This window comes from Pseudophryne corroboree, chromosome 4 (assembly GCF_028390025.1).
Source record: "Pseudophryne corroboree isolate aPseCor3 chromosome 4, aPseCor3.hap2, whole genome shotgun sequence".
In the NCBI taxonomy this organism is placed as follows: domain Eukaryota; kingdom Metazoa; phylum Chordata; class Amphibia; order Anura; family Myobatrachidae; genus Pseudophryne; species Pseudophryne corroboree.
Window position 1 is genome coordinate 657,660,220 of NC_086447.1, and position 20,296 is coordinate 657,680,515.

At 48.6% G+C, this 20,296-nt stretch overlaps 1 protein-coding gene and 1 long non-coding RNA gene across 6 annotated transcripts in view; one reads left to right on the forward strand and one right to left on the reverse strand.

Moving 5' to 3' along the window:
- CNST (consortin, connexin sorting protein) overlaps positions 1-20,296 on the reverse strand; it is a 451,308-nt gene that overhangs the window by 209,085 nt on the left and 221,927 nt on the right. For all 5 annotated transcript variants that reach the window (XM_063917791.1, XM_063917788.1, XM_063917790.1 and 2 more), the window contains one exon: positions 3,778-3,808. In XM_063917791.1, coding sequence (XP_063773861.1) covers positions 3,778-3,808 — 31 coding nt within the window. The remainder of the gene's footprint in view (positions 1-3,777; positions 3,809-20,296) is intronic.
- Positions 1-20,296, forward strand: part of LOC134910122 (uncharacterized) — a 177,180-nt gene that overhangs the window by 123,842 nt on the left and 33,042 nt on the right. The gene's annotated exons all lie outside the window — the stretch shown is intronic.

Sequence of the window (20,296 nt, forward strand, 5' to 3'; positions counted from 1 at the left end):
GGTGTTTCCCAACGCGCCCTAACCTCTGGCGGGAAAGGATATAATGCTAATAATTTTTTAGAAATTAGCTGTTTTTTATCGGGAGAAACCCACGCTTTTTCACACACCTCATTTATTTCCTCTGACTCAGGAAAAAATATTGGTAGTTTTTTCTCACCCCACATAATACCCTTCTTTGTGGTACTTGTAGTGTCAGAAAGGTTCAATGCCTCTTTCATTGCCGTGATCATGTAACGTGTGGCCCTACTGGACATTACGTTTGTCTCGTCACCGTCGACACTAGACTCAGTATCTGTGTCAGGGTCTGTGTCGACCCACTGAGGTAACGGGCGTTTTAGCGCCCCTGACGGTGTCTGAGACGCCTGGACAGGCACTAACTGATTTGCCGGCTGTCTCATGTCGTCAACAGTTTTTTGCAAATTGCTGACATTATCACTTAATTGTTTAAATACAATCATCCAGTCAGGTGTCGACTCCCTAGGGGGTGACATCACCAACGCAGGCAACTGCTCCGCCTCCACATAATTTTCCTCCTCATACATGTCGACACACGCGTACCGACACACAGCACACACACACCGGGAATGCTCTGATAGAGGACAGGACCCCACTTAGCCCTTTGGAGAGACAGAGGGAGAGTCTGCCAGCACACACCCAGCGCTATATATATATACAGGGATAACCTTATATAAGTGTTATTCCCTTATAGCTGCTGTTAATTATTGTTATTTGCTGCCAACAATGCCCCCCCTTCTCTTTTTTACCCTGATTCTGAAGCAGGACTGCAGGGGAGAGTCAGGGAGCCGTCCTTCCAGCGGAGCTGTGAGGGAAAATGGCGCTTGTGTGCTGAGGAGATAGGCTCCGCCCCTTCACGACGTCCTTATCTCCCGCTTTTTTGTGTAAAATGGCAGGGGATTAAAATACATCCATATAGCCCAGGAGCTATATGTGATGTATTCTGTTTTGCCACCTAAGGTATTCTGTTATATTGCGTCTCAGGGCGCTCCCCCCCCAGCGCCCTGCACCCTCAGTGACCGGAGTGTGAAGTGTGCTGAGAGCAATGGCGCACAGCTGCGGTGCTGTGCGCTACCTTAGTCTGAAGACAGGATGTCTTCTGCCGCCGATTTCACCGGACCTCTTCGTCTCTTCTGGCTCTGTAAGGGGGACGGCGGCGCGGCTCCGGTGACCCATCCAGGCTGAACCTGTGATCGTCCCTCTGGAGCTAGTGTCCAGTAGCCTAAGAAACCCGATCCACTCTGCACTCAGGTGAGTCCGTTTCTTCTCCCCTTAGTCCCACGATGCAGTGAGCCTGTTGCCAGCAGGACTCACTGAAAATAAAAAAAACCTAACTAAACTTTTATTCTAAGCAGCTCAGGAGAGCCACCTAGATTGCACCCTTCTCGGCCGGGCACAAAAATCTAACTGAGGCTTGGAGGAGGGTCATAGGGGGAGGAGCCAGTGCACACCACCTGATCCTTAAGCTTTTATTTTGTGCCCTGTCTCCTGCGGAGCCGCTATATCCCCATGGTCCTTACGGAGTCCCAGCATCCACTAGGACGTCAGAGAAATATATATATATATATCACTACTGCAGGTATATATAATATAATGACGGACCTGCTGGACACTGTCAGCAGACTCCTAAACTACTAGTATGAAGAAGATAGAAAAAAAAAACCCACCACAGGTAGGTATACAATTATGGACGAGCACTGACGACACAGAGGTAGCCACAGCCGTGGACTACAGTACTGCGTCTGCTAATATAGAGATGATAAAGATGATAGAGATGAACAAAAAAAATATAACACTACTGCAGGTAAATATTTATATAATATAATGAATGACGGACCTGCTGGACACTGTCAGCAGAATGCGTTTATAGAATAAAAAAATAAAAAAACACCACAGGAGTGTTTAACTTTTTCAGGCAGACAATATACTGGTGGTCACTGGTCAGTCACACTGGCAGCAAAAGTGTGCACTGTACTCCTGCTATAACTGCACCCCAGTCTCCCCCACAATTCAGCTGTGTGAGCAGTGAGCACTCAGCACAGTCAGATATACATACATAGATGATATTATCATGCAGCACACTGAGGCTGAGCACAGATATGGTATGTGACTGCGTATCGTTTTTTTTCAGGCAGAGAACGGATTATATTAAATAATAAATAAAACTGGTGGTGGTCAGTCACTAGTAACTAACTATCAGCAAAACTCTGCACTCTGAGTACTCCTAATGCTCCCCAAAATTACTAAGTAATCAACTCAAGTGTCTCTATCTATTCTAACGGAGAGGACGCCAGCCACGTCCTCTCCCTATCAATCTCAATGCACGTGTGAAAATGGCGGCGACGCGCGGCTCCTTATATAGAATCCGAGTCTCGCGATAGAATACGAGCCTCGCGAGAATCCGACAGCGGGATGACGACGTTCGGGCGCGCTCGGGTTAGCCGAGCAAGGCGGGAAGATCCGAGTCTGCCTCGGACCCGTGTAAAAAGGCTGAAGTTCGGGGGGGTTCGGATTCCGAGGAACCGAACCCGCTCATCTCTAATACACACACACACACACACACACACACACATATATGCATACATACATACATATAGTAGAATTATATCCTTTCAGACAGAATTCCAGGCAATTACCCGGTATTTCGGCAGGTCGTTTTGGCGGTCTATCCTTGACCCCCTTTCACACAAAGCAGCAAATTACCGGGTCAAGAATTTCTATGGGTATTTTGTCTATGTAAGAGGTCAACCCGGGTAGAAATTTCCGAGTCACAGAAAAAGGACCCGTGTTTATCGGCAGATTACTGGGTAGAACTGCTTCACCCGATAATACCCCTTTCATACAGAAAATGAAATTAACAAACTATTTTTGGAGCATTAAAGTCATTTAGTGATAAGAATGACGGATGTGGAATTCTACTAAAGTTACACCATTCTAGAAACAAAAACCTGCAGTTTATTACATGCAATGTACAAATGGTAAAAAATATCTCGCATTTTCAGTAACTTTTAACTATCAGGGGAAGTTGTGGTGCCTTCATATATGCCATGTAGTAGGATTTCTCTCTATGTAACACTAATATTACCTCAAATCACTGGTAAGGTTTATGGACAAACCATGTTATCTATTGAATCACTGATAATGCATGAGGTCACTCTGAGAACTGTACCTATCACTGAATGACAGTTGCTGGCAATAATAGTTAAAACAATTAAAATATCAAATATGCAGATCTGTTGATTGAATGAAGGTGACTATTAAATATACGAAGGAGAAGAGCACACAGCACTGGTGATCTGCAAATGATTGACAGTGACCCTCACTCACATCACAAGTGATGCATTGTGAAATAATAAAAACTGTCAGCATGTCCTCTGCCAAAATCCTTAATGAGACTAGGCTGGCTTTCACTAGATAATAGGAACACATGTTACTTTTGAAAGTCGTCTTTTCATGAGCACATTGTAAAATCGTCAGTCTTTGTAGGATACCCAAAATGCAATGGGAAAGACTTAAGAGTTTTAAAGCCATTAGAAGCCAATCTGAATATTCCATAACTGGGAAAGAGTGCTCTATTACAAAAAAAAAACAAATCTTTTTTTATGACAAGAAAAATGTGCCTTCATTTTAAAAGCTGTGCATAAAATTGTAAAAGTAACAAATACTTACACGAAAATAGTAATTTTTGGTTTTGCTTTTAAATAGAATGGAATTTTAAAGACCTAAGTTACATTACGTTAGTAGCCACATATAAAAGGATACAGTCTTCCTCCTGAAAATAGGTCTCTGCTATCTAAAGAAAGAAAAGAAAACACAGACTAATTAGTCAGTAGCAGTTAGCTTTGGCCTACAATAAAAGTAAGTAAGTATGCTGAATGATTTATGCCTTATATCCAGCTCTGTCTACTTTCATCACTGTCCAATGGGAGATGCTGCAGTTGCTAAACATTATGCTGAGCAAATAATGCAAATAGAGCAGTTATTACCTGCAATAAGTAGAAGTACAAGTTCTCTTTTGCAGTCAGCAGTAGCAAACAAATTTCCATTATCTATCAGTTCACGTTTATAGCAGAAACACCCTGTTGTTCCCTTAAAACATATCATTTTGTAACATTCCCAAATTTATATGGATTTCAGTGTATAGACAGTTAAAAGATAGACAGTCAAAAGGTCGACAGGGTCAAAATATTGACATAGGGGTATACTCAATTGCAGTCGAAATCTGCCGTCTGCAGGAAAGACGGCAGATTTAGACTTTTTTAGGTCGTAAGGGGTTCCAACCTATTCAATAGACCCCAGAATGACTTGTGCTTCTGTCGAAAACGGGGCCAAATCTGTCAGATTTGGCCCCGTTTTAAAAAAGTCGGATTAACACTGTCCTGACTGACCTGAGGAGGAGGAGACAGGGGTGAGCAGCGGGGAGATAGGGGAGAGCAGCGACTACAGCAGTGTAGCAGGAACCCAATGGCTACAGCAGCATAGCAGAAGGATGGGGCACGGGAGCGTCCACCCGACCTCGGAGGTGCCCCATCATCCTGCTATGCTGCTGTAGCCACTGGGTTCCTGCATCCTGCTACGCTGCTGTAGCCACTGGGTTCCTGCTCTCCCCCCCCCCCCCCCCCCCCCTGCTGCTCTCCCCATCTCCTCCTCTTAGCTTCCTCATCTCCTCTATCCAACTTTTTTTAAAGGCGGATTAGGATTGTCGGGAACGGCCAAATCCTGTCGGATTTGGCTGTTCATTGAATAGGTCCTGTCGGAGTGGATACAACTTTAATTGAATATACCCAATAGTCGGCACGTGTTTTAGGGTTTTTTCATGCTTTTACAATTTTTGCCTCATTTAATATCTATTTCACAAACAATTACCTATAGTAACCTTTTGGCGAGCCGAGCAGAGTACAAAAAGCGGCGAGTGAAGCGAGCCGGCTAGGAAGAGCAATGCAATAAATTTGGGTAAAAAGAAAAGGGTTTTAAAAACACAATACTTGTAACAACCTTTTGACTGTCGACCATATGGTGTCGACCTAATAACAATCTATCTTTTAACTGTCTAACTTCTACACCGCACCCTAGTTATATATAAATAAATCTGATTTTAAACAAGACTCATGAGCGTATTACTCACATAGGCATGGGAGACCTGTGTCTGGAAGGGCAGTTCGTAAGTGGTGGAAAAAAACGAGTTTTATGATAAGAACTTACCTTTGTTAAAACTCTTTCTGCGAGGTACACTGGGCTCCACAAGGATTGGACAATGGGGTGTAGAGTAGGATCTTGATCCGAGGCACCAACAGGCTCAAAGCTTTGACTGTTCCCAGAATGCACAGTGCCGCCTCCTATATCACCCCGCCTCCGAGCACAGGAGCTCAGTTTTTAGTTAACCAGCCCAATGCAGTAGCAGGAAAAGAGACAACAGTTAGTAGCCACATACACCAGACTCTCACGACAGGAGAAGTGTCAGCGGCTAATGCCATACCAACCCAAAGAAGCTAAGTGCATCAGGGTGGGCGCCTTGTGGAGCCCAGTGTACCTCGCAGAAAGAGTTTTAACAAAGGTAAGTTCTTACCATAAAACTCGTTTTCTGCTGCAGGGTACACTGGGCTCCACAAGGATTGGACAATGGGGATGTCCTAAAGCAGTTCCTTATGGGAGGGGACGCACTGTAGCGGGCACAAGAACCCGGCGTCCAAAGGAAGCATCCTGGGAAGCGGCAGTATCGAAGGCATAGAACCTTATAAACGTGTTCCCGGAAGACCACGTAGCCGCCTTGCACAATTGTTCAAGGGTCGCACCACGTTGGGCTGCCCAAGAAGGTCCAACAGTACGAATAGAATGGGCCTTAATGTGAACAGGAGCAGAGAGACCAGCCTTCACATAAGCATGTGCAATCACCATTCTAATCCATCTGGCCAGGGTCTGCTTGTGAGCAGGCCAGCCACGTTTGTGAAATTCAAACAAAACAAAAAGAATCAGATTTTCAGATAGAAGCAGTTCTCTTCACATAGATACGGAGAGCCCGTACTACATCCAAAGACCGATCTTTGGTAGACAAATCAGGAGAGACAAAGGCTGGAACCACAGTCTCCTGATTAAGGTGAAACAAAGAAACCACCTTAGGTAAATATCCGTGACGAGTCCTAAGAACCGCCCGATCACGGTGAAAAATCAGATATGGGGAACTACAAGACAAGGCACCCAGATCCGACACTCTTCTAGCAGAGGCAATAGCCAGCAAGACCACCACCTTAAGGGAAAGCCACTTAAGGTCAGCTGAACCAAGGGGTTCAAACGGAGGCTCCTGCAACGCCTCCAAAACCACCGACAAGTCCCAAGGAGCCACAGGCGGGACATAGGGAGGTTGGATACGCAACACACCCTGAGTGAAAGTATGAACATCAGGCAAAGTCACAATTTTTCTCTGAAACCACACAGACAAGGCAGAACTATGAACCTTTAGGGAGGCCAGACGCAGGCCCAACTCTAGGCCTTGCTGCAGAAAAGCCAAAAGCTTGGCTGTACTAAACTTGGAAGTGTCATAATTGTTAGATGCGCACCAAACAAAGTAGGAAAGCCAGACCCTATGGTAAATCCGAGCAGAAGCCGGTTTCCGGGCCCGCAACATAGTTTTTATGACCTCTTCAGAAAAACCCTTAGCCCTCAAGACGGAAGCTTCAAGAGCCATGCCGTCAAACACAGCCGGGCTAGGTCCTGGTAGACACAGGGGCCCTGAACGAGGAGGTCTGGGCATTGTGGAAGTAGAATTGGACACTCTGACGATAGACCCTGAAGATCTGAGAACCAGTGCCGTCTGGGCCACGCCGGAGCTATGAGAAGCAGATTTCCTTTTTCTTGCTTGAACTTCCGAATTACCCTGGGCATGAGTGACACCGGAGGGAACACTTACGGCAGCCGAAACCTCCACGGCACCGCCAGCGCATCCACGAATGCTGCTTGAGGATCCCTTGTCCTTGCTCCGAAGACCGGAACCTTGTGATTGTGTCGAGACGCCATCAGATCCACGGCTGGAAGACCCCACTTTTCCACGAGGAGTTGAAACACTTCTGGATGGAGGCCCCACTCGCCGGCATGCACGTCCTGACGACTGAGAAAGTCTGCTTCCCAATTCAGGACTCCCGGAATGAATACTGCCGACATGGCCGGTAGATGGCGTTCCGCCCAACGTAGAATCCAGGCGACTTCCTTCATTGCCAAACGGCTTCGAGTGCCGCCTTGATGATTTATGTAAGCCACTGTGGTGGCGTTGTCCGACTGTACTTGAACAGGACGGTTCTGAATTAAATGCTGGGCCAGGTTCAACGCATTGAAGACCACCCGCAATTACAGAATGTTGATCGAGAGGAGAGATTCCTCCTTGGTCCACCTACCCTGAAGGGAGTGTTGCTCCAGCACCGCGCCCCAACCTCTTAGACTGGCATCTGTCGTCAACAGGACCCAGTTGGATATCCAGAAGGGACAACCCCTGCACAATTGTTGGTCCCGGAGCCACCAGTGTAGCGACAGACGGACCTCCGGAGTCAATAAGATCATTTAAGATCTGATCCGGTGAGGCAGGCCGTCCCACTTGGCTAGAATCAGCCTCTGGAGGGGGCGAGAATGGAATTGAGCATACTCCACCATGTCGAATGCTGATACCATTAGGCCCAGCACCTGCATTGCCGAATGTATCGACACTTGCGGACGAGAAAGGAAGCAACGAATCCTGTCCTGAAGCTTCAGGACTTTCTCCTGAGACAAGAACAACCTCTGGTTGTGAGTGTACAACAACGCTCCCAGGTGCACCATGCTCTGAGCAGGGACCAGGGAGAATTTCTTCCAGTTGATGAGCCACCCGTGGGCTTGTAGAAACCGGACCGTCATATCCAGATGACGTAGGAGAAGATCTGGGGAATTTGCCAGGATTAAAAAGTCGTCCAGATACGGCAGTATCCTGACCCCTTGATGGCGGAGTACCACCGTCATCACCGCCATGACTTTGGTGAAGACTCGCGGAGCCGTTGTTAAACCAAAAGGTAACGCCCGAAACTGGTAATAGAGGTTGCATATAGCGAACCTCAGGTATTGTTGATGTGACACTGCTATAGGAATATGCAGGTAAGCATCCTGTATATCCAGGGAGACCATGTAGTCCCCAGGTTCCAAGGCCAGAACTATAGAGCGAAGGGTTTCCATACGGAACTTGGAAACCTTCACAAACCTGTTCAATGCCTTGAGGTTGAGAATGGGCCGGGAGGACCCATTCGGTTTCGGGACTAGAAACAGCGGAGAATAGTACCCCCGGCCCCTCTGAGCAAGAGGCACCTGTACTATGACTCCTGTATCCAGGAGGGTCTGTACCACCGAGTGTAGAGTTTTTGCCTTTGTCTGGTCCAAAGGGATGTCTGTCTGGCAAAATCGATGAGGGGGTCGGTATTTGAAGGCTATGGCGTAACCTCGAGTGACGACTTCCCGTACCTAGGCTTCTGAAGTGGTCTTCAACCATTCCTGGGTATACCCTAGAAGCCGATCCCCCAGGGGGAGGCCCGCCCCGTCATGCAGCAGGCTTATCGGTCTTGGCAGCTGGCTGACGGGCAGCCCAGGCTCTTTTGGGCTTCGGCTTACCAGGTTTGGAAGTGTGGGCCTGCTTATGGTACGCCTGACCTTTTGCTTTACCTGAAGGACGAAAGGGGCAAAAGGACGTACCTTTAGCCTTCGACACAGAAGGAGCAGTATTAGGCAGACAGGCAGTTTTGGCAGTAGCCAAGTCAGCCACTATCTGATTTAAGTCCTCCCCAAACAGAATATCTCCCTTGAAAGGGAGTACCTCCAGGGTTTTTTTTAGAGTCCAGATCCACAGACCAGGATTTCAGCCACAATACCCGGCGAGCCAGGACTGACGTAGTAGAGGCCTTGGCTGCTAGGATACAGGCATCAGAAGCCGCCTCTTTAATATATCGAGAAGCTGTGACAATATATGACAAGCATTGTCTAGCATGGTCAGAAGAGATTTCAGCTACTAACTCCAAGGCCCATGCTTCAATAGCCTCAGCAGCCCATGTAGCTGCAATAGTGGGCCTTTGTGCAGCACCCGTGAGTGTGTAAATCGCTTTCAGACAACCCTCCACACGTTTATCCGTAGGCTCTTTTAGAGCCGTGACGGTAGTGACAGGTAGAGCTGAGGAAACCACCATCCTAGCCACATGTGAGTCCACTGGAGGAGGCGTTTCCCAATTTTTAGACAGCTCTGGCGCGAGGGGATAGCGAGCCAGCATCTTCTTTTAAAGCACAAACTTCGTACCCGGCTTTTCCCAGGGTTCCTGACGTATATCCACTGGTGATCAGAGTGAGGTAAAATAAGAATTTACTTACCGATAATTCTATTTCTCGGAGTCCGTAGTGGATGCTGGGGTTCCTGAAAGGACCATGGGGAATAGCGGCTCCGCAGGAGACAGGGCACAAAAAGTAAAGCTTTATGATCAGGTGGTGTGTACTGGCTCCTCCCCCTATGACCCTCCTCCAAGCCTCAGTTAGGATACTGTGCCCGGACGAGCGTACACAATAAGGAAGGATTTATGAATCCCGGGTAAGACTCATACCAGCCACACCAATCACACCGTACAACCTGTGATCTAAACCCAGTTAACAGTATGATAACAGAGGAGCCTCTGAAAGATGGCTCCCTACAACAATAACCCGATTTAGATAACAATAACTATGTACAATTATTGCAGATAATCCGCACTTGGGATGGGCGCCCAGCATCCACTACGGACTCCGAGAAATAGAATGATCGGTAAGTAAATTCTTATTTTCTCTATCGTCCTAGTGGATGCTGGGGTTCCTGAAAGGACCATGGGGATTATACCAAAGCTCCCAAACGGGCGGGAGAGTGCGGATGACTCTGCAGCACCGAATGAGAGAACTCCAGGTCCTCCTTAGCCAGGGTATCAAATTTGTAGAATTTTACAAACGTGTTCTCCCCCGACCACGTAGCCGCTCGGCAGAGTTGTAATGCCGAGACCCCTCGGGCAGCCGCCCAAGAACCACCCACCTTCCTTGTGGAGTGGGCATTTACCGATTTTGGCTGTGGCAGGCCTGCCACAGAATGTGCAAGCTGAATCGTACTACAAATCCAGCGAGCAATAGTCTGCTTAGACGCAGGAGCGCCCAACTTGTTGGGAGCATATAGTATAAACAGTGAGTCAGATTTCCTGACTCCAGCTGTCCTTGAAATGTATATTTTTAAAGCTCTGACAACGTCCAACAACTTGGAGTCCTCCAAGTCGCTTGTAGCCGCAGGCACTACAATAGGCTGGTTCAGATGAAATGCTGACACCACCTTAGGGAGAAAATGCGGACGAGTCCGCAGTTCTGCCCTGTCCGAATGGAAAATCAGATATGGGCTTTTGTAAGATAAAGCTGCCAGTTCTGACACTCTCCTGGCCGAAGCCAGGGCTAGTAGCATGGTCACTTTCCATGTGAGATATTTCAAATCCACATTTTTTAGTGGTTCAAACCAATGAGATTTGAGGAAGTCCAAAACAACATTGAGATCCCACGGTGCCACTGGAGGCACCACAGGGGGCTGTATATGCAGTACTCCCTTAACAAAGGTCTGGACTTCAGGAACTGAAGCCAATTCTTTCTGGAAGAAAATCGACAGGGCCGAAATTTGAACCTTAATAGATCCCAATTTGAGACCCATAGACAATCCTGATTGCAGGAAATGTAGGAATCGACCCAGTTGAAATTCCTCCGTCGGAGCACTCCGATCCTCGCACCACGCAACATATTTTCGCCAAATGCGGTGATAATGTTGCGCGGTTACTTCCTTCCTTGCTTTAATCAAGGTAGGAATGACTTCTTCCGGAATGCCTTTTCCCTTTAGGATCCGGCGTTCAACCGCCATGCCGTCAAACGCAGCCGCGGTAAGTCTTGAAACAGACAGGGACCCTGCTGAAGCAGGTCCCTTCTCAGAGGTAGAGGCCACGGATCCTCCGTGATCATCTCTTGAAGTTCCGGGTACCAAGTCCTTCTTGGCCAATCCGGAGCCACTAGTATCGTTCTTACGCCTCTTTGCCGTATAATTCTCAATACTTTTGGTATGAGAGGCAGAGGAGGAAACACATACACCGACTGGTACACCCAAGGCGTTACCAGCGCGTCCACAGCTATTGCCTGCGGATCTCTTGACCTGGCGCAATACCTGTCCAGTTTTTTGTTGAGGCGAGACGCCATCATGTCCACCATTGGTCTTTCCCAACGGGTTACAAGCATGTGTAAAACTTCTGGATGAAGTCCCCACTCTCCCGGGTGAAGGTCGTGTCTGCTGAGGAAGTCTGCTTCCCAGTTGTCCACTCCCGGGATGAACACTGCTGACAGTGCTATCACATGATTCTCCGCCCAGCGAAGAATCCTTGCAGCTTCTGCCATTGCACTCCTGCTTCTTGTGCCGCCCTGTCTGTTTACATGGGCGACTGCCGTGATGTTGTCCGACTGGATCAACACCGGTTTTCCTTGAAGCAGAGGTTCTGCCTGGCTTAGAGCATTGTAGATTGCTCTTAGTTCCAGAATGTTTATGTGAAGAGACGTTTCCAGGCTCGACCACACGCCCTGGAAGTTTCTTCCTTGTGTGACTGCTCCCCAGCCTCTCAGGCTGGCGTCCGTGGTCACCAGGATCCAATCCTGTATGCCGAATCTGCGGCCCACCAATAGATGAGCACTCTGCAACCACCACAGAAGAGATACCCTTGTCCTTGGAGACAGGGTTATCCGCTGGTGCATCTGAAGATGCGACCCTGACCATTTGTCCAGCAGATCCCTCTGGAAAACTCTTGCGTGGAATCTGCCGAATGGAATTGCTTCGTAAGAAGCCACCATTTTTCCCAGGACTCTTGTGCATTGATGTACAGACACCTTTCCTGGTTTTAGGAGGTTCCTGACAAGTTCGGATAACTCCTTGGCTTTTTCCTCCGGGAGAAAAACCTTTTTCTGAACCGTGTCCAGAATCATCCCTAAGAACAGCAGACGTGTTGTCGGAATTAACTGGGATTTTGGAATATTCAGAATCCACCCGTGCTGCTTTAGCACTTCTTGAGACAGTGCTAGTCCCATCTCTAGCTGTTCTCTGGACCTTGCCCTTATTAGGAGATCGTCCAAGTATGGGATAATTAATACGCCTTTTCTTCGAAGAAGAATCATCATCTCGGCCATTACCTTGGTAAAGACCCGAGGTGCCGTGGACAATCCAAACGGCAGCGTCTGAAACTGATAGTGACAGTTCTGTACGACGAACCTGAGGTACCCCTGGTGTGAGGGGTAAATTGGAACGTGGAGATACGCATCCTTGATGTCCAAGGATACCATAAAGTCCCCTTCTTCCAGGTTCGCTATCACCGCTCTGAGTGACTCCATCTTGAACTTGAACTTTTTTATGTACAGGTTCAAGGATTTCAGATTTAGAATAGGTCTTACCGAGCCATCCGGCTTCGGTACTACAAATAGAGTGGAATAATACCCCTTTCCTTGTTGTAAAAGGGGTACCTTGACTATCACCTGCTGAGAGTACAGCTTGTGAATGGCTTCCAAGACCGTCACCCTGTCGGAGGGGGACGTTGGTAAAGCAGACTTCAGGAAACGGCGAGGTGGAGACGTCTCTAGTTCCAACCTGTAACCCTGAGATATTATCTGCAGGATCCAGGGATCCACCTGCGAGTGAGCCCACTGCGCGCTGAAATTCTTGAGACGACCCCCCACCGCCCCCGAGTCCGCTTGAGAAGCCCCAGCGTCATGCTGAGGCTTTTGTAGAAGCGGGGGAGGGCTTCTGTTCCTGGGAAGGAGCTGCCTGTTGCAGTCTCTTCCCCTTTCCTCTGCCTCGTGGCAGATATGAATATCCCTTTGCTCTCTTGTTTTTAAAGGAACGAAAGGGCTGCGGCTGAAAAGTCGGTGTCTTTTTCTGTTGGGGAGTGACTTGAGGTAAAAAGGTGGATTTCCCGGCTGTAGCCGTGGCCACCAAATCCGATAGACCAACACCAAATAACTCCTCCCCTTTATACGGCAAAACTTCCATATGCCGTTTTGAGTCCGCATCACCTGACCACTGTCGCGTCCATAAACTTCTTCTGGCCGAAATGGACATAGCACTTACCCGTGATGCCAGTGTGCAAATATCCCTCTGTGCATCACGCATATAAAGAAACGCATCCTTTATTTGCTCTAAAGACAGTAAAACATTGTCCCTATCCAGGGTATCAATATTTTCAATCAGGGACTCTGACCAAGCTACCCCAGCACTGCACATCCAGGCTGTCGCTATAGCTGGTCGTAGTATAACACCTGTATGTGTGTATATACTTTTTTGGATATTTTCCATCCTCCTATCTGCTGGATCTTTAAGTGCGGCCGTCTCAGGAGAGGGTAACGCCACTTGTTTTGATAAGCGTGTGAGCGCCTTGTCCACCCTAGGAGGTGTTTCCCAGCGCGCCCTAACCTCTGGCGGGAAAGGGTATAAAGCCAATAACTTCTTTGAAATTAGCAGTTTTTTATCGGGGGCAACCCACGCTTCATCACACACCTCATTTAATTCATCTGATTCAGGAAAAACTATAGGTAGTTTTTTCACACCCCACATAATACCCTGTTTTGTGGTACCTGTAGTATCAGCAATATGTAACGCCTCCTTCATTGCCAAAATCATATAACGTGTGGCCCTACTGGAAAATACGGTTGATTCGTCACCGTCGCCACTGGAATCAGTGCCTGTGTCTGGGTCCGTGTCGACCGACTGAGGTAACGGGCGTTTTACAGCCCCTGACGGTGTTTGAGGCGCCTGGACAGGTGCTGATTGATTGTCCGGCCGTCTCATGTCGTCAAACGACTGCTTTAGCGTGTTGACACTATCCCGTAATTCCATAAATAAAGCCATCCATTCTGGTGTCGACTCCCTAGGGGGTGACATCCCCATATTTGGCAATTGTTCCGCCTCCACACCAATATCGTCCTCATACATGTCGACACACACGTACCGACACACAGCAGACACACAGGGAATGCTCTTAAAGAAGACAGGACCCCACTAGCCCTTTGGGGAGACAGAGGGAGAGTTTGCCAGCACACACCAAAAGCGCTATATATGACAGGGATAGCCTTATAATAAGTGCTCCCTATATAGCTGCTTTAATATAATAAGAATTTACTTACCGATAATTCTATTTCTCGGAGTCCGTAGTGGATGCTGGGGTTCCTGAAAGGACCATGGGGAATAGCGGCTCCGCAGGAGACAGGGCACAAAAGTAAAGCTTTTACAGGTCAGGTGGTGTGTACTGGCTCCTCCCCCCATGACCCTCCTCCAGACTCCAGTTAGGTACTGTGCCCGGACGAGCGTACACAATAAGGGAGGATTTTGAATCCCGGGTAAGACTCATACCAGCCACACCAATCACACCGTACAACTTGTGATCTAAACCCAGTTAACAGTATGATAACAGAGGAGCCTCTGAAAGATGGCTTCCTAAACAATAACCCGAATTAGTTAACAATAACTATGTACAAGTATTGCAGATAATCCGCACTTGGGATGGGCGCCCAGCATCCACTACGGACTCCGAGAAATAGAATTATCGGTAAGTAAATTCTTATTTTCTCTATCGTCCTAAGTGGATGCTGGGGTTCCTGAAAGGACCATGGGGATTATACCAAAGCTCCCAAACGGGCGGGAGAGTGCGGATGACTCTGCAGCACCGAATGAGAGAACTCCAGGTCCTCCTCTGCCAGGGTATCAAATTTGTAAAAATTTACAAACGTGTTCTCCCCTGACCACGTAGCTGCTCGGCAGAGTTGTAATGCCGAGACCCCTCGGGCAGCCGCCCAAGATGAGCCCACCTTCCTTGCGGAATGGGCCTTAACAGATTTAGGCTGTGGCAGGCCTGCCACAGAATGCACAAGTTGAATTTTGTTACAAATCCAACGAGCAATCGACTGCTTAGAAGCAGGTGCACCCAACTTGTTGGGTGCATACAGTATAAACAGCGAGTCAGATTTTCTGACTCCAGCCGTCCTTTAAATGTATATTTTTAAGGCTCTGACAACGTCCAACAACTTGGAGTCCTTCAAGTCGTCTGTAGCCGCAGGCACTACAATAGGCTGGTTCAGGTGAAACGCTGATACCACCTTAGGGAGAAAATGCGGACGCGTCCGCAGCTCTGCCCTATGTCGAATGGAAAATTAAATAAGGGCTTTTATAAAACAAAGCCGCCAGTTCAGATACTCTCCCGGCCGAAGCCAGGGCCAGTAACATAGTCACTTTCCATGTGAGATATTTCAAATCCACATTCTTTAGTGGTTCAAACCAATTGGATTTGAGGAAATCTAAAACTACATTTAGATCCCACGGTGCCACCTTAGGCACCACAGGAGGCTGTATATGCAGTACTCCTTTGATAAAAATCTGGACCTCAGGGACTGAGGCCAATTCTTTTTGGAAGAATATTGATAGGGCCGAAATTTGAACCTTAATAGATCCCAATTTGAGACCCATAGACAATCCTGATTGCAGGAAATGTAGGAAAACGACCCAGTTGAAATTCCTCCATCGGAGCACTCCGCTGCTCGCACCACGCAACATATTTTCGCCAAATACGGCGATAATGCTTCGCGGTGACTTCCTTCCTTGCCTTTATCAAGGTAGGAATGACTTCTTCTGGAATGCCTTTTCCTTTTAGGATCTGGCATTCAAACGCCATGCCGTCAAACGCAGCCGCGGTAATTCTTGAAAAAGACAAGTACCCTGCTGAAGCAGGTCCCTTCTCAGAAGTAGAGGCCACGGATCGTCCGTGACCATCTCTTGAAGTTCCGGGTACCAAGTCCTTCTTGGCCAATCCGGAGCCACTAGTCTTACTCCTCTTTGCCGTATAATCCTCAATACCTTTGGTATGAGAGGCAGAGGAGGAAACACATATACCGACTGGTACACCCAAGGTGTTACCAGCGCGTCCACAGCTATTGCCTGCGGATCTCTTGACCTGGCGCAATACCTGTCCAGTGTCTTGTTGAGGCGAGACGCCATCATGTCCACCATTGGTTTTACCCAACGGTTTAATAGCATGTGGAAAACTTCTGGATGAAGTCCCCACTCTCCCGGGTGAAGGTCGTGTCTGCTGAGGAAGTCTGCTTCCCAGTTGTCCACGCCCGGGATGAATACTGCTGACAGTGCTATCACGTGATTCTCCGCCCAGCGAAGGATCCTGGCAGCTTCTGCCATTGCCCTCCTGCTTCTTGTGCCGCCCTGTCTGTTTACATGGGCGACTGCCGTGATGTTGTCCGACTGGATCAACACCGGTCTTCCTTGAAGCAGAGGTTCCGCCTGGCTTAGAGCATTGTAGATTGCTCTTAGTTCCAGAATGCTTATGTGAAGAGACTTTTTCAGGCTCGACCACACTCCCTGGAAATTTCTTCCCTGTGTGACTGCTCCCCAGCCTCTCAGGCTGGCCTCCGTGATCACCAGGATCCAATCCTGCATGCCGAATCTGCGGCCCTCCAATAGATGAGCCTCCTGCAATCACCACAGAAGGGATACCCTTGTCCTCGGCGACAGGGTTATCCGCAGGTGCATCTGAAGATGCGACCCTGACCATTTGTCCAACAGATCCCTTTGCATGGAATCTGCCGAAAGGGATTGCTTCGTAAGAAGCTACCATTTTTTCCCAGGACTCTTGTGCATTGATGTACAGACACCTTTCCTGGTTTTAGGAGGTTCCTGACCAGGTCAGATAACTCCTTGGCTTTTTCTTCGGGAAGAAAAACCTTTTTCTGAACTGTGTCCAGAATCATCCCCAGGAACAGCAGACGAGTTGTCGGCATTAATTGGGATTTTGGAATATTCAGAATCCATCCGTGCTGCTTTAGCACCTCTTGAGATAGTGCTAAACCCATCTCTAGCTGTTCTCTGGACCTTGCCCTTATTAGGAGATCGTCCAAGTATGGGATAATTAATACGCCTTTTCTTCGAAAAAGAAATATTATCTCGGCCATTACCTTTGTAAAGACCCGAGGTGCCGTGGACAAACCAAACGGCAGCGTCTGAAACTGATAGTGACAGTTTTGTACAACGAACCTGAGGTACCCCTGGTGTGAGGGGTAATTGGAACGTGGAGATACGCATCCTTGATGTCCAAGGATACCATAAAGTCCCCTTCTTCCAGGTTCGCTATCACTGCTCTGAGTGACTCCATCTTGAACTTGGACTTCTTTATGTACAGGTTCAAGGACTTCAGATTTAGAATAGGCCTTACCGAGCCATCCGGCTTCGGTACCACAAAAAGAGTGGAATAATACCCCTTCCCTTGTTGTAGAAGAGGTACCTTGACTATCACCTGCTGAGAATACAGCTTGTGAATGGCTTCCAAAACCGTCTCCCTTTCTGAGGGGGACGTTGGTAAAGCAGACTTCAGGAAACGGCGAGGTGGCTCTGTCTCTAATTTCAACCTGCACCCCTGAGATATTATCTGCAGGATCCAGGGATTTACCTGCGAGTGAGCCCACTGCGCGCTGTAATTCTTGAGACGACCGCCTACCGCCCCCGAGTCCGCTTGCGAAGCCCCAGCGTCATGCTGAGGCTTTTGTAGAAGCCGGGGAGGGCTTCTGTTCCTGGGAAGGAGCTGCCTGTTGCTGTCTCTTCCCTCGTCCTCTGCCTCGTGGCAGATATGAATAGCCCTTTGCTCTCTTATTTTTAAAGGAACGAAAGGGCTGCGTTGAAAGGTCGGTGCCTTTTTCAGTTGGGGAGTGACTTGAGGTAGAAAAGTGGATTTCCCGGCCGTAGCCGTGGCCACCAAATCCGATAGACCGACCCCAAATAACTCCTCTACGCATCGCCTGTCCACTGTCGTGTCCATAAAGCTCTTCTGGCCGAAATGGACATAGCACTTACCCGTGATGCCAGTGTGCAGATATCTCTCTGTGCATCACGCATATAAAGAAATGCATCCTTTATTTGTTCTAACGACAGTAAAATATTGTCCCTGTCCAGGGTATCAATATTTTCAATCAGGGACTCTGACCAAGCTACCCCAGCACTGCACATCCAGGCAGTCGCAATAGCTGGTCGTAGTATAACACCTGCATGTGTGTATATACCTTTTTGGATATTTTCCATCCTCCTATCTGATGGATCTTTAAGTGCGGCCGTCTCAGGAGAGGGTAACGCCACTTGTTTTGATGAGCGTGTTAGCGCTTTGTCCACCCTAGGAGGTGTTTCCCAGCGCTCCCTAACCTCTGGCGGGAAAGGGTATAAAGCCAATAACTTCTTTGAAATTAGCAGTTTTTTATCGGGGCACCCCACGCTTCATCACACACGTCATTTAATTCTTCTGATTCGGTAAAAACTACTGGTAGTTTTTTCACACCCCACATAATACCCTGTTTAGTGGTACCTGTAGTATCAGCTAAATGTAACATCTCCTTTATTGCCAAAATCATATAACGTGTGGCCCTACTGGAAAATACGGTTGATTCGTCACCTTCACCACCGGAATCAGTGCCTGGGTCTGTGTCGACCGACTGAGGCAAGGGGCGTTTTACAGCCCCTGACGGTGTTTGAGGCGCCTGGACAGGCACTAATTGAGTGTCCGGCCGCCTCATGTCGGCAAACGACTGCTTAAGCGAGTTGACGCTATCCCGTAATTCCACAAATAAAGGCATCCATTCTGGTGTCGACCCCCTAGAAGGTGACATCCTCATATTTGGCAATTGCTCCGCCTCCACACCAATAACGTCCTCATACATGTCGACACACACGTACCGACACACAGCAGACACACAGGGAATGCTCTATACGAAGACAGGACCCACTAGCCCTTTGGGGAGACAGAGGGAGAGTCTGCCAGCACACACCAAAAAGCGCTATATATGACAGGGATAGCCTTATGATTAAGTGCTCCCTTATAGCTGCTTTTATATTAATATATTGCCATTTATTTTGCCCCCCCTCTCTGTTATACCCTGTTTCTGTAGTGCAGTGCAGGGGAGAGACCTGGGAGCCTTCCTGACCAGCGGAGCTGTGACAGAAAATGGCGCCGTGTGCTGAGGAGATAGGCCCCGCCCCTTTTTCGGCGGGCTCGTCTCCCGCTATTTAGTACATTTAGGCAGGGGTAAATATCTCCATATAGCCTCTGGGGCTATATGTGAGGTATTTTTAGCCTTTTTAAAGGTTTTCATTTGCCTCCCAGGGCGCCCCCCCCAGCGCCCTGCACCCTCAGTGACTGCCGTGTGAAGTGTGCTGAGAGGAAAATGGCGCACAGCTGCAGTGCTGTGCGCTACCTTAAGCAGACTGCAGGAGTCTTCAGCCGCCGATTCTGGACCTCTTCTTGCTTCAGCATCTGTGAGGGGGCCGGCGGCGTGGCTCCGGTGACCATCCAGGCTGTACCTGTGATCGTCCCTCTGGAGCTTCATGTCCAGTAGCCAAGAAGCCAATCCATCCTGCACGCAGGTGAGTTCACTTCTTCTCCCCTCTGTCCCTCGTTGCAGTGATCCTGTTGCCAGCAGGAATCACTGTAAAATAAAAAACCTAAGCTAAACTCTCTAAGCAGCTCTTTATGAGAGCCACCTAGAATTGCACCCTTCTCGGCCGGGCACAAAAATCTAACTGGAGTCTGGAGGAGGGTCATGGGGGGAGGAGCCAGTACACACCACCTGACCTGTAAAAGCTTTACTTTTGTGCCCTGTCTCCTGCGGAGCCGCTATTCCCCATGGTCCTTTCAGGAACCCCAGCATCCACTTAGGACGATAGAGAAATATAATTTTGCCACAATTTTGCCCCCCCTCTCTTGTTTTACCCTGTTTCTGTAGTGCAGTGCAGGGGAGAGCCTGGGAGCCTTCCTGACCAGCGGAGCTGTGTGAGGAAAATGGCGCTGTGTGCTGAGGAGATAGGCCCCGCCCCTTTTTCGGCGGGCTCGTCTCCCGCTCTTTAACGGATTCTGGCAGGGAGGCTATATGTGAGGTATTTTATGCCAATAAATAGGTTTACATTGCTTCCCAGGGCGCCCCCCCCCAGCGCCCTGCACCCTCAGTGACTGCCGTGTGAAGTGTGCTGAGAGCAATGGCGCACAGCTGCAGTGCTGTGCGCTACCTTAAGAAGACTGAGGAGTCTTCTGCCGCCGATTCTGGACCTTCTTCTCTTTTCAGCATCTGCAAGGGGGCCGGCGGCGAGGCTCCGGTGACCATCCAGGCTGTACCTGTGATCGTCCCTCTGGAGCTAATGTCCAGTAGCCAAAGAAGCCAATCCATCCTGCAC